This window comes from Ostrea edulis, chromosome 5 (assembly GCF_947568905.1).
Source record: "Ostrea edulis chromosome 5, xbOstEdul1.1, whole genome shotgun sequence".
NCBI lineage: Eukaryota > Metazoa > Mollusca > Bivalvia > Ostreida > Ostreidae > Ostrea > Ostrea edulis.
Genome location: NC_079168.1, coordinates 61116595 through 61132334, shown reverse-complemented (window position 1 = coordinate 61132334; position 15740 = coordinate 61116595). Strand labels below are relative to the sequence as shown.

Below are 15740 nucleotides of genomic sequence, written 5' to 3'. Positions count from 1 at the left end.
AAAAATCTAAATTCAAATAGTTAGGGGGAGGGGGATCAAATCTCCGGTAAATTTCTGTCATATGACATCGCTTACACTTTAGTGGAAATAGAAAAAAAGACGAGCCATTGTTAACATGAGGCCCATGGGCTACATCACTCACCTGAGTCACCTTGGCTCATATTTAAAGATTTTTCCTATATATTCGCATGTAAAACTTTGATCCTGATTGTGGCCCCAACCTACTCCCGAAGGCCATGATTTTTATCAAAATTGAATCCGGACTATATCAGGAAGCTTTCATGTGAATGTAAACTTTTCTGGCCCTGTGATTTTTCAGAAGAAGATTTTTAATGATTTTCCGGATTATTTGTATGTAAAACTTTGATCCCCCATTGTTGCCTCATCTTACCCCCGGAGGCCATGATTTTAATAAACTTGAATCTGCACTTTGTCAGGAAGCTTTCATGTAAATTTAAACTTTCCTGGCCCAGTAGTTTTTGAGAAGAATATATTGAAAGATTTTTCCTATATATTTGTATGTAAAGCTTTGATTCCCCTTGTTACCCCATCCTGCCCCTGGGGGCCATGATTTTTACAAACTTGAATCTGCACTATGTTAGGAAACTTTCATGAAAATTCAACTTTCGTAGCCCAGTAGTTTTTGATAAGAAGATTTTTAAACATTTTCCCTATATATTTCTATGCAAAACATTGATCCCCTATTGTGGCTCCATCCAACCCCCGGAGCCATGATCTTAACAAATTTGAATCTGCACTATGTCAAGAAGCTTTCATGTAAATTTCAGCTTTTCTGGCCCAGTGGTTCTTGAGAAGATTTTTATGACCCCACCCTATTTTAGCATTTTTGTGATTATCTCCCCTTTGAACAAACTTGAAAGCCCTTCATCCAAGGATGCTTTTGGCCAATTTTGGTTGAAATTGACCCAGTGGTTCTGGAGAAGAAGTCGAAAATGTTAAAAGTTTATAGACAGATGACGGACAACAGGCGATCAGAAAAGCTCACTTGAGCTTTCAGCTCAGGTGAGCTAAAAACCACATAATAATACAGGTTAACTTCAATACCTCGAACTTGTTAGGACCAAAGAAAAACTTTGAGATATCGGCGGGTTAGAGAAATCGAAATTAATGAATTTGACACCAATACTGTGCAATGTTTTATGTTGCATATTGTCTTATTTGACAGGTAAATAAACACACCTTTTAAACACGGTAAAAGTTTTAGGATGAAGTTAGGGATTTTTAAAAAATACATTTGCATTTGCATGTATATTGTACATCTATTACTTGATTTGATACTGCAGCACTTACATTTTACGAATTTTGGTCGTTTATCAGCGATAATCAGTTATCGCATTCGGTTCAGTATTTCTGATACCCGTATTTGTGTTACGCTTTGTAAATGATAAACTGGTCACTGTAATAAGGACGAAGACGGAAACAGGAAATATCGCTGCCTTGGATTCTGTGTCTTTTTCAACTTCTGTTATAGCCTGGAACTTTGTTTCAATTGTATGAACTTTAAGATTCCTTTTTATACCACTGCCAGATAATCCAGCTATCTCCCAGGGTTGGATACCAGGTCCTTCATTACATGTAGACTGCTTATCAGATACTGAAGAATTTGAATTTTGGTGCTGATATTGAAACTAAACAATAATATAGGGTTATTGAACTTATATTGGTGAATATTGGCACGAGTTGACAGCCAATGAGTGCCAATATTCACCTATATAAGTTCAATAACCCTTTTATTATATAGCTAAAGTATTTAGTTGTTAAATTATATCCCTTTTCACTCAAACTACTCCAAAATAGACGAGAAGTAATCAATATTGGCATCTAAGGTGAAGGTGTACAATAACAGCATGCATTTCTTAACTGTTCAATATTTAACCCGTCATTAATGCATGAAGCAAACTGATTTTGTAAATGGGGACATCATAATTTATGTACAGTAAAACATTTAGCTTAAGTAAATATCAAATACCAGCTCTGTCAGATTTGGAGGACCGTCGTCTGCCATTTTGGCTTGTTTACGTCGTTACGGTAACGTCAATATTGAACGCTCATACTCGGAATGTTTCGGGCGCATACAATTTACGCAATGCAAAGTTAGTGGTCAATAAATTCTCAGGATATTGAACGCTACCATTCTCTAGATTTTACGCAGATTTTATAATAGACTATTTATTAGCTATATAATAAGGTCTTTTATTGTTTAATTCTTGATTTCTATATCACTTTGATGTGTTTAGTGTTTACTTTGACTTGTAATAGCATGTGTAAACGTGTATTTCTACAAAATTAAATTCCTATTTCAGTACTCGTCCCAAAGCTGCTTGTTGAATTATAGTGTCATCTTACGTATAAGTGTGTATTTCATGATCACCTCCGAACACCCAATCTGCAGAATTAGATAAAGCTCCCAAATCAACAAGCTTGGGGCTGATAATGTGCCATTATCGACAATGGTTACATAAAGCCTGTGCTAGACCTCTAGGGCTGGGTATCGTTTGGAAAATTTCGATATGATACGTATTGCAATACAGAGAGACGATATGCGATACATATTGACGATACAATATATTTACACTTAATTTTGAGGATTAAAATGATTAAATAATGACAAAAATAAAGCTTCTCCTATTCTTTTTGTCTCATTTGCATACAATGTTTGCTTGAATTAATCTATCACAAAAGACAATTGTGCATGAAATTATTATCTATCTGTTTCTATCAATATTGTTAACGTATTTTTCTCTTCACGAAAACAAGGGCATCCACTTGCTCTGGCTTTAAAAAAGCCCTAGTTGCTGATACAATATTTCCCGCTCTGAGTCTAAGGCAGCAGAGGAAATTATTTTCAAGATGAATATTCACAAATGAATTATAACTTCACTTATTTGTTCATATATTTCTTCATACAAAAATTGCGACTGCAGATCACGTTCGACTTTGGTCACTATATCATTCATCGATAGATTTCTCACCATTTTTCTGGCAGTTAGTTTTATGATGTCATCGCAAATGTGTTGTTAAATTACTTGTACAACCAGAGCTTGCTACCTCTGTTCCACAAACGTTACACTTTGGTTTTTTCAAACTACAATATTTGAAAACTGAGACCACGGTATCGTCACCACGCGCACATTTGCGTTGTATGCAGTCATGGAGCAAATGACATTTAGATAGGTAATTCGATATTTTCAATTTATTTGTTAACTCGTTCATGAAATCTCGCTGTAAGATACGTTAATAACCACTCTTAATATATTAAACGATACAGGACTCGCTGTATCGGTTATCATATCGCTCAAAAATACCGATGTATATCGATAATCGATATATTGATCCAGCCCTATAGACCTCACAGACTTTTCCCCAAATTTAAAAGTTTTGAACCGTTTGTCTCGAATATAAAGAGGAAATATTTCTCGTATATTTCTGCCCCACATATGATATAAGTATAGCTCAGTGCAATAAACAGTTTTATCTGCATCAAAAATATACAAATGTTGCACAATCTAAATGTAAATTCATGGTCACACTATTTATTTTGTACGTATGTACATTAATTCTGGGAGATTATTTCCTCAGTGCAATATACTATATCTGTATTTACAGTAAAGTGAATTACGCAAAATCTACGTGGGAATAAACCTTTTATACTACTGGAGTTTTATGAAGAGGCTTACTTTTACAATCGACGTAAAACTCCAATTAGAAGTGTTCAGATCAGGGTTGGCAAAAAAGTGGTCAATATGAGTATTGACCGAGCAGGTGGTCAATACTGGTTAAAACCGGTCAATACTGGTCAATAGTGGTCAATACTGGTTGATTGAAAATTGTTTGGTCATTATAGTCTGTGTTGTTGGTTATTTTAAATGTTTCAGTGGCCATTATGGTAAATACTGTAATTCATAACATGCACTATCAGTTTATAATACACTTGCAAGTCATAATATTAAATAAATAATGTAAATGACTCAATTAAATAGGGGAAGATGTAAAATTTTATTGTAAAAATTAAAAACTGTTTCGTGGCCGTATTACTTTGGCACTGACAACAGCATTACAGTCTTTACATCTTGTTGTTGTCCTGAACAATATCATAGAAATTCCAAAATGTTTTGTTGAAGCCATAGATAGTATGATGGGGGAAGTGTTTTCTATTTCTGTTCAAATTCTTTAGTTTATCAAGAACTACCTATTGTTTCAAATCTTCATTTAACTGTTAAATAAACATTTTAGGGGGTGTGTTGGTGATGTTTTCATAACAATAACATGTACACTGGTCCTCTCTGGTCCCAGAGTATGCTAATTAATACCTGTCAACTCTGTTTCCTGTGCTCAGGTACATCTCCTGCTCTGTACATTGCAACACATTGTTTATCTACAGCATCTGTCACCCAATTCATATTAAATCACTGTGTTTATTTAATGTCCAGCTACCTGTTATTCTTAATCTGTCCAGATACATGTATAAGCAGATCCTATTGTCTAAGTTATGCTATATGTGACCCTCTTTTATAGTTCTGAAGATATTATGGTCACAGTTTCAGCAAACCAAATATATTAAACTTATGAAATTACATCTAATTATATAATGAAAATTATTGATAACCAATTGATCCATATATCATAATGAAAAGGATTAATTTATCTTTGCAAAAAATATACAAAAATAGGAAAATGGACAGTTTAAATCTCAATTGACCAGTATTGACCAATTAGGGAGTATTGACCGGGACGGTTAAAACCGCTGGTAAAAACCGGGGGCGGTTTTAACCGCCCAACCCTGGTTCAGATGTCAACACGAGTACCCATGCTGGTTGTTCAATACATTTATCTGGACTCCTTTTGGGGATGTTTTTTTTTAATTGCGTGTAATCCAAACGATCGCACTCGTAAATTTTGAAATCATGCATGTACATCTGTAAATTCTTGGCGCTAATTACTAGACTATCTTTAATTCACATGCATCATTTATACTCTTGTACTAAGAAATATAATACTATGTATGTTAAGTCAAAATATATAATTACATGTAGCATACCGAGACAAAGCACCGATATTCATGATTTATGAAAATGTCAAGAATTCTAAATATTATAAAATATGTTTCTAGTTTTCATGTGTACATATATCTGTACAGAATATGCAATACTGTAATTAATGAACATATGAAATTTTCTTTTGTTTGTCCATCATTGAACGTGCATTGATGTGAAATTTACAATCATTTTCATGAGAAGTATACATCCAGTATTTGCACAAAAATGAACAAACAGATGTATTCATATATAAATATTCTCTACCTGATTATAAAGTATGTACAATCAAAGGGAAAAAATCCTAAATATACGTAAAGGATATAAGCCCAAAACTGTCCATTCTGTGAGAGAAAGAACTAATCGAGGCCCGTAGGGCCGAGATCAGTTCTTTATCTCACAGAATGGACAGTTTGAGGCTTATATCCTACTTAAAACATTACATCTTTTGTTCTAAGAATGGACAGTCTCAGGTAAACCCATTGACAATGATAATTATGAATAAAGCTATTTTGAATAATCTGACAATATAACCAGTCTTGCGTAGAATTCTGTTTCTTTTGTTCACTTATTGGACAGTGTCAGGTGAGTAGTCTTCTACTGCAGGTTTTATATTCACTCACTTTATATAGTACTGAGACTTCCTCTGATGGGGAGAGCATTTTCATTGCACAGTCAAAATTGAAGGATTTTAGTGAAAGTATTGCAAATATTCTGGATATGGAGGGTGAAAAAGTTATGAAGTCAAATTTTGATCTGAAAAGTATTGTGTTTTCGAATATTTGGATGAGGAAATAATTAAAGCCAGCCAAAAGAACCCAATCCAACTATCTCGTGAAGTGAAATTATTGATGAAAGCAAAAATAATAATTCAGAATTAGGATATGCTGATAAAGAAAACTTAAAAAAGCGTTGTGAAGAAGTTTCGGAATGTGCCTCTGAATCCAGTGAATTTCAAATACAGTATGGAACTATGTCTTTCAAATTTAAGTTTTGATGCGATATAGTAATGGCCAATGGAATTAAAAAATTGTGAATCTTAGGAGTTGAAGCAGAGAATTCTACTAAAGGGAAATATCATTTTTAAGTGTTTCAGTGATTTTTCCGATATCTGTGTTGATTCTTACTTGTAGGGAATTTAAAATTAAATTTGTATCTCTTTGACAAATGTATTGTCTTTCTCTTATTTTCAGCCTACCTGTAGATGTCTAATAAGTTATTGGGTTTACCTGTAGGTGTCCAATAAGTTGACAATTACTGTCCATTATTTTTAAGAACGGACAGTATCTGTCCATTCTTAAAATAATGGACAGCAATTGTCAAATTATTTTAAGAATGGACAGATACTGTCCGTTCTTAAAAATAATGGACAGCAATTGTCAACTTATTGGACACCTACAGGTAACTTTTTCACTACAAGTTGACTTTCTTCTATATAAAAGCCTAAAAAGACAAAGGATTGCGTAACAAAAATGTTTTAACAAATGAATAGACCATCTTGCGTTCACTGTGCACTCACCGTTCACCAAATTGCCTTCAGTGATAAGTTTTCATGTCCTAATTTTAGTATTTTTATTTTGGTCTATAGGACTTCGTTGTGGTCTATAGAAAACAAAATCATTGTGGACCGAATTTCTACAGGATTGAAAAATTAGTTTCGCACACTGGCCAATCTTTTCATAGCTACCAGACTAAAAGTGAATAATGCGTCTGTACAAGATACAGAACCCCACTGTATAATATGACACAAAACCCTGCTGCATAATAACATTACATAAAACCACGTTACCCCACTATAATATGATAACTGCAACATCACTCACGTCTAAGCCACAAACCTAGTCATTAGTTGATGTGTTTTAACTTTTGTAATGTTTACAGCAGTAGCACTTTCAGTACTGCACCTACATAATCTTTGTAAACAAACCTTGATGCACTGCTCTGCCAGATCTCGACTATTTTTAGATGCCATATCCACCACCACCAGCCTGTTGCAAAGTGCTTTTATGGCACCCTCTACACACACTATGCGACGAGTGCACTCTGCAGAAACATCCAGGTAGTAAGTGATGGCTCGAGCTGTGACTTCTAGGACATTGTCTGGGGCACTTTCATCCAGAAATATTCGACAGAGAGCTGGCAAAAATGTTCTTGGGGGACAGCTGGAAATATTTTTTATGAAACATAAATTGCTATATACAAGGTTTTATTTCTAAATCATCGAGACAGTGTCAAATCTTGGGCGATTACATTTTATATCAGAACTTAAATTGCTGAAACATATTTCACTTAACACTGAGCAATCAAAGCTAATCATACTTGTGTCGTGTATTTAGGTTTGAACTTAAGGGAATATGATGCTGAGATGTAATAAGATTTTTAAAAAATCATTTTATCATAGAGAGGAGGTCTCTCCTGTTTGAAAAATTACAATTTGTATATATATATTATGTTAATGAGTTTATTTCCATGGAAGCAACCCCTGAAACTAGCAATGTTGAAAATACACAAAAGGCTAAAATTTAGCAGTTGTAGATCCAACAAGAGGCCCACAGGCCTTCCCGGTCACCTGAATACTAGTGACAAAGTATCACTACTCACACAGGCTATGAAATCTAGAAAAAAATTCCTGTTCTGAATATCTAAGCTAAATTCTAATGTTCAGCAACAGTATATAACAAAATGTGTTCTTAAAACTTCACTCCCTGCCCTTAAAAGTGCATACACTGATGAAAGGCTTTAAATAATAGGTGTATTAACATTAAAACATCAAAAGATGTGACTAATTTGGACTCATCCTAAAGTCATAAACTCTGGGTTGTGAAATTCATCATTTTTTGTACATCCTTTACTGCTTAATTCCTAAGAATGTATTGATATTTCATACAGTATCAGCAAACTTACACATAAATACTATATATACTAAGTTTGGCCCCACCTTGGGGTCAGAAACCTTACTCTGGGGATCATCAAATTTACAATTTTGGTAAAGGACTACCTGTTCTATCCATTTAGTTTCAATTTAGCATCAATAGCACTGAAGATGTTATTTAAGTGTTTTACACATAAACACTACATACCAAGTTTGGCCCCGCCCTGGAGTCAGAACTCCTACCCAGGGGATCATGATATTTACAATTTTGGTAGAGGCCTTCCAGCTCTATAACACTATGCATTTAGTTTTTCTTACATTTGTGCAGTTCCTGAGAAGAAGATTTTTGAAAATTTGTCTAATTTTTGCAGTTTTTGCCCCGCCCCTAAGGCCCCAGGGGTGGTGGAATCCTGAAATTTACAATTTATGTTTCCCTTGTTCCAAATATGTTTCATACCAAATTTGAAAAGAATTGGAATGATAGTTATCAAGAAGAAGTTAAAAATGTATATTGTTCACACATTACAACATGAGGCCCTTCGGCCACATCACTCACCTGAGTCACCTTGGCTCACATTGAAAGATTTTTCCTATATATTCGCATGCAAAACTTCGATCCCGATTGTGACCCCAACCTACTCCCGGGGGTCATGATTTTTTTTCAAAATTGAATCTGGACTATGTCAGTAAGTTTTCATGTGAATGTAAACTTTTCTGGCCCAGTGATTTTTCAGAAGATTTTTAATGATTTTCACTATAATTTTGTATGAAAAACTTTGATCCCCTATTTTCACCTCATTTTACCCCCGGGGGTCATGATTTTAATCAACTTGAATCTGCACTATGTCAGGAAGCTGTCAGGTAAATTTCAACTTTCCTAGCCCACTAGTTTTTGAGAAGAATTTTAAAGATTTTTCCTATATATTTGTATGTAAATCTTTGATCCCTTATTGTGGCCCCATCATATCCCCGGTGGCCATGATTTTAACAAACTTGAATCTGCACTATGTCAGGAAGCTTTCATGTAAACTTCAGCTTTTCTGGCTAAGTGGTTCCTGAGAAGATTTTTAAATGACCCAACCCTATTTTTGCATTTTTGTAATTATCTCCCCTTTGAAAGGAACATGGCCCTTTATTAGAACAAACTTGAAAGCCCTTCACCCAAAGATGCTTTTGGCCAAGTTTGGTTGAAATTGACCAGTGGTTCTGGAGAAGAAGTCGAAAATGTAAAAAGTGTACAGACAGACGGCGGACAAGAGGTGATCAGAAAAGCTAACCTGAGCTGAAAGCTCAGGTGAGCCAATAACTGACCATTTTGACCCAACCCTGTTATCAAGAAGATAAAAATGTTCAATTGTTGATGGATGACATCCAACTGCAATAGGTTACCTGAGTTTACTCAGGTGACATAATAGATGCAGTGATTTTTTTAATAGGATCCTGTGGCTGGGAAAGGGCCGATATTTGGATTTCAAACGGGTCTTTAAAAATCACTGAGATGTCACCAATATATATCAGCACATATTAAGGTTTGGTAAAAATATCTTGAATTTAGTTTCTATGAAACTGAGCTAAATGCAATCTGACAGAAGGATGGAAGGAAGAACATGACAAACACTATATGCCCTGGCCATATTCATGATGGGGCATAACCAGAGAGAATTTTAAGTTAAAATCTATTCTTGCTCCGTGCCTGATTTAAAGACCAAAAATATTTTTTGGTAGAAAACTCTAATATGTAATCTAATGGGAATCTAAATAACCAATGTTATTCTTAAATTGTGTGCAAATCACTTTCCTTCCCAAAAGGCCTCATTAAAAACCCAACAGATAAATTCGATAAATAAGAAATTGAAATGACACTATTATTCTTTTTTTTTTTTTTGATTTTGAATTCTGTAAAAAATATGGCAAAATCATAACAATAGACCTATCTGTGTCAGTCCTGCTGTACCATGCTTTATGATTATTAATCCGAGATTCCTCCAACTCTTAACCCCACTTCTATACTGTACGTGATATGTGTGGGTGAGAGTCGGAGCGGACTCCACATTGAAAAGTGGGAATTCAGCGACACCAGCTGGTGTCACTGCTTTACCAGGGTTTGACACTAAGGCACGTCCAACCGACCAAGTCTACTAAATGAAAGGTCCGGTTGGGTAAAATGTTGATTTACTAGTCCGACATGTCGTGTTGAAAAAATAAGAACTTTTAAAAAACTTTACTTTAGCTCAATACACTAAAATTTCATTTAATGGCTCGTTAAAACACCTCATATAAAGTATGAATTCACCATCAACAAAGTGATACAAGCCCTCAATTATTTTATATGAATTTTTTGTTATTTTTCCCGGAATGATAAAAAAGGTGTTTAAAGTTTGCAAATAAGAGATTCTTGAGTCCAAATTTTGCTGTGATTTGGTGCATGATATCAATATCTAATAGAACATGCCTAAAGGACTCAGATATAAACATTCTTATTTGTTAGAAAAAAATATTTATGAAAATTGAAAATGTTATTTGTTAATATTTTTTAAATCTATGGATAAAATGTTCAAAAAACATATCAGTAAGAAAAGAGATATGTCGAAGAAATATACTATAAAATGGAATTGAAATGAAATGACCAAATTTTAAATATAATCACTATATTCAAACTGGAGAAAAAACTACCGATCCCGATCAAAATTGATAGAAATTACTAAAATAATCATATTGCTGCTAACTGTATGTACTGTTGATCTAGCTGCAGAACTGTAGCTCTCTGAAAAAATATTTTGACATAACAGAGAGCTTCAGATTCACCCCTTATAAAAACCTTAGATTTACGACACACAAAAAGCTGTGCACGGTTGAGGCTTTATATCGTTGTATTCTTGAGTTGCTATCTCATAAATTCAATATCAAAAAGTTCTTAACATATTTTCCTAAAATAAACATACCTTCAAATATTCATTAAAGCCCCATACGACCCCAAAACTCCCAGCTTTAAATGATTTCATTTTTACCCTGCCCCTAAGGCCCCAGGAATCCTGAAATTTACAATTTATGTTCCCTTTGTTCCAAACCAAATTTGGAAAGAATGATAGTTATCAAGAAGAAGTTAAAAATGTCTATTGTTCACACATTTGGCTCCACCCTGACAAACATGCCAACTTTCCCGATTTGTGCGGGATTCTCCCAATTTGAAGCAACTGAAAAGACAAATCCCGATCAGGATTGCAAAAATACCCTGAAATCCTGATTTTCTAAAAATATCTCCCATTTTATGACAACAACCCCCCATTTCCAACCGCAATTTGAAATCCCGCGTCATTTCTGAACTGGCCAATCAGAAATCGGGACATGGTTAGCCATTGCTGTTTACCTGTGTCGTAATGGTATCGGGGTGTAATTTACCTGGTCTGCCTGTGTCGGGGTGCTTATTGGACAGTGCGAAGCATGTTTGCATGTTTTGATAGTAATTAATCGGGAAGACGGATTTCAAATTGACATATCCTTTACTCAAACGTGAATGACAATGATGATAGTGTTACCACCAAACAATCGGACATTCCAGATTTTTGCCTCTCGCTGACAGCATCCAAAATTGTCAAATATATATTTTCCAACTATAATAATATAGGCTATCCAAATCTATCCGTCTATAACGATGTATTATATAGTCTATATACTGTAGTATTCAATAAATAGACTTTGTGATGCGTAATTCGCACGTCTGTACTGAATTTTATATTGAGCAAGTAGTTTCAATTTACAAGTAAAATCGTATATTTTGATGTGTTTTTTCAGATGTCATGGGTGCAAACTTCATAGCAGGGCAGATCACTCCTTTTCTGATTGCAACGCAGATTATTCCACCAGACTCTGTAAGCCCATGTTTACAGACAAGCAAGATTGCCTTTGTAGTCGTACCTAAATGCATGTGCTTTAATTTAAATTTTGATATATAGACCAGCCAATGTTTATTGTATGGTGTAAAAGGATGCAACTTTAAGTATTATTTGATAATATGTATGTGACTTGTTGTTGGAGAGGATTTTTTGCTGAATAGATGATTTTTATAAAATATTTATGTATATCTTTCAAAGTTGTTTTTTTTTTTTTATAGTTAATGGTCAAACACACTTGATGTTGTGTTAATATAAGATACATTTACAATGCTTTGATTGATATTTTATTTGTCAATGAAAAGACAAATATTTATTTACATGGTAAAATGTTGTGAATTTCGAGCTTTGAAAAAAGGTCGTCGCGCGCAAAATCCCCCATGGGGATTTTTAAAAGTTGGCATGTATGCCCTGATACCAAAACCCCTAACCCTGGGATCATCAAATTTACAATTTTGGTAAAGGACTACCTGTTCTTTCTAAATATCTATTTACTTTCAATTTAGTATCAATAGCACTAAAGAAGATGTAATTTAAGTGCTTTACACATAAACACTATATAACAAGTTTGGCCCCACCCTGGGGTCAGAACCCCTACCCCAGGTATCATGAAATTTACAATTTTGGTAGAGGCCTTCCTGGTCTATATCACTATGCATTTAGTTTTTGTTACATGTGTGTGGTTCTTGAGAAGATTTTTGAAAATTGGTCAATTTTTGGCAGTTTTTGCCCCACCCCCAGGGGTGCTGAAGTCCTGAAATTTACAATTTATGTCCCCCTTGTCTAAATGATGCTTCATACCAAATTTGAAAAGAATTGGACTGGTAGTTATTAAGAACAATATGAAGTCCGCTCCAACTCTACCCCTCACATGTCACAATATAAAAGCGTGGGTATGGGATGGCCGGTATACCGAGAATTTAGCAATTATAGACGTTTTATCTCAATAGTTACATCGTCACATTGTTTCACCATACTATCGTATGGATATAAGCGGTAGTTAATAAAGAACAAACCCATGACTGTTAATGATAATTATTAAAAGATAGATTAATTTTCTTGGTTTCCATAGATTTAAAATTCCAAAGAAATATTCAAATTACAATTTCATATTTACTACACTGTATTTTTGAAAAACGTCAAAACAAAATTGTTAATGACATAAGCAATGAATGAGTTTTTATAGGTAAGAGGAATTCCAATAATAGGCCTCTGTGTTTTCTTTATGTATCCTGTTATAGATTTTCAGTTTAAAATTAGATGATTTCAGCGAGAATATTTCTTGTAATTCATAATTACCTTTAGGTACAAGGGGACTAATTTAATCTCCACCGATAATTGATCATGGATCACCAGATCAAAGTGAACAGTACACATGTACTTACTTTGACAATATTGAGATAAAACGTCTATAATTGCTAAATTCTCGGTATACCGGCCATCCCTCTAAACCGGCCGTTTTTTCCGGTCTGAGAGCCGGCCGGTTTAGAGAAGTTTCACTTTATATGATTATAAACTGAGAAAAGACCAAGTAAAATATTAGATGATATTATTGTCCATATCCTTGACATGTTAAATTCTCATTAATGATTTATCTAATCAATATTCCATGGATTTGGTGGATTTAAATATTTGACTTCAACGGATTCTAATTTATCAGGTCCAGTCCAAAGACTATTTCTACCTACGTAGCTACTTATAGCTATGTAGGTATTTAAACCTACTCCAGGTAGCTATTTTTACCTACTTTTTCCTTTACTTGCATTTCGTGGCGAAACGCAGGAACGGCGCAATATCATTATGGTGTGTACCAAATTTCTTGATTCACTTACACTGACTATGAATACCACAAAAATATTGGACAAAAATGATTACTTTCTAACCTTTGAAATTTGCATCAATAACAGCACCCAGTTCCATTTTCTGGGAGCTTAAGGTCAAAGCTACGTGATAAAAAGTGTAGAATGTCTTACAAATCTGTATTAATTTTAAAGTTTACCTTCTTGCATTTTTATGTTTGAGGTATTTGGGGCGAATTTTCATCATTTATATTTTCAAAAACAGGTAAAAGTAGGTAGAAGTAGCTACTTTTAAGTAGGTTTAAATACCTAGGTAACTATTAATAGCTACATAGGTAGAAATAGTCTTTGGACTGGACCTGTTTATGGTTATTATCATCAATTTCCTTAGGGCATAAAAATATAACTCAAAATCTTGATTGCTTTGAGTCAATGCTTTCTTTACATTCTCTTCACCAAGATTGAGCAAAAAGTTACCTTTCAAACACTCTGTCCACATTGTCAGACATTAAGAGCAGCATGCATAGCTGTTCTAGAGCAATAAGCTGCATGTCCCTTTCTTCGCCTTGTCCCATCTGGAGCCATTCCAGCAGAGTCTCTGGGTCCACATCCGCCATGGTTACAAAACCCAAAAGGCTCTACACCTTCTCTGCAACTTCTAAAAATAGCCCTTCAATATCCCACAGGAAATATTGGGAAATTACCGACACAAATGAAAGTTAAAACCATCCGTCGGTCTTTTTGTGAAGTAAATAAAAACGCAATAATAAAAAAAAAAAACACCCCAAAACAAATGCAGTACTTTCTACGTTAGACACAACTGCTTTACGATAAGATAAATATATATGGTCATAATCATTCACAAAGGAAGACGTGTTCGTATGACATGACACGGGGGGTTTTCATCTGTCAAAATGACGCCCTCTAGAAATTTTGTTCCTTTAACACAATTAAAACACTAACGGTCATTCACATACATTGTTTTGTTTCTCTCTCGATCAGAGTTCTGAAAATAGATCCCTACTTCCATTGAACTTGACCTCGATCTGACTTCCCTGCCGGAAGATGTTCCGAAAGAACGGTAACATGTGGTTTCGTCCCCATTACATATTCGCACCGAGTGAATTCGCCGTTTGTGGTTTCGTTCCAATTTCAGTGCAGGTAACATAAGGTAGAAGATTAGGTTGTAGTCGAGTGGTTTCGCCCCAATTTACCTGTGCAGAATATAGTTACAAAAGATAAGTACTAATAGGTGCACGTCAAATCAGGAAACTTGTAAAAATAATAGGTATACGTTTGGGATAGAATATCCTTGGAAACTAAAATCCAAGTTTTCGTATGCGTTCTTTACAATGTTATTAATGTCGTTGGACGACCCTAGTTGGTAGTTTTCCCTGCAGCTATCACTATCTAAAAAATCACAAATCGTTCACTATTGTTTTCACTTGGGGGGGGGGGGGGGGGGGGGGCACCACACCAAAATTAATTTACGACAAAAAAGTGATATCGACGAAACCATTAGTAAAAAGATAACTGCATAAATATGTGCAAGCATTGAGATGTACGTCATGTGCATAAATCTAATTATGTACATAGAATCTAATTAGTTTCCCAGGAAACCCCTCAACTTTAGTTTTAAGTTTTGTTGGGGGTTTTTTTTGGGGGGGGGGTGTTAAAGATATTTTTTTTTTTAAATTTTGTTTATATCTTTATCATTTTGTTAGCAATTATTTCTGAGTCATAAGGTATTTAGTACTCGGTAAACTTTCCAAAAATCGCCAGTCTGTGTTCACTTTCACTTACGAACTCCTCAACGATTTTTTCTGGATTCAGTTCATCAGTCTCATTTTTATGAACATGCAATAAAAGCAAATTGTTTGTTCGTATTTGGCTCATTGTTGATCTCAGTGATGTTTTCAATCTTTTCAAGGTGCTGAATGAGCGGTCACTGGTAGCGTTAGTTGCAGGAAGTACCAAAATTAGTTTGAGAATTTTGAGGATCTCGGCAAATAGACTTTTTTCATTTGAATGTCTGAAAAATTTAACCACACTTGGTATATCTGGCGTAAAGTCTTTTGGCAAAACAGTCTTTAACATTATAAGCTGACAGTGAAGATCCTTTGGC

The 15740-nt window shown here is 34.7% G+C and overlaps 1 protein-coding gene across 9 annotated transcripts in view; it reads right to left on the bottom strand.

Moving 5' to 3' along the window:
- LOC125649735 (E3 ubiquitin-protein ligase HECTD1-like) overlaps nucleotides 1–14690 on the bottom strand; it is a 99395-nt gene extending 84705 nt beyond the window's left edge. For all 9 annotated transcript variants that reach the window (XM_056165008.1, XM_056165010.1, XM_056165012.1 and 6 more), the window contains exons 1-2: nucleotides 14093–14690; nucleotides 6982–7216 (exon numbers count right to left, since the gene is read on the bottom strand). In XM_056165008.1, coding sequence (XP_056020983.1) covers nucleotides 6982–7216; nucleotides 14093–14232 — 375 coding nt within the window. In that variant the 5' untranslated portion in view covers nucleotides 14233–14690. The remainder of the gene's footprint in view (nucleotides 1–6981; nucleotides 7217–14092) is intronic.
- Nucleotides 14691–15740: the final 1050 nt, after the last annotated feature.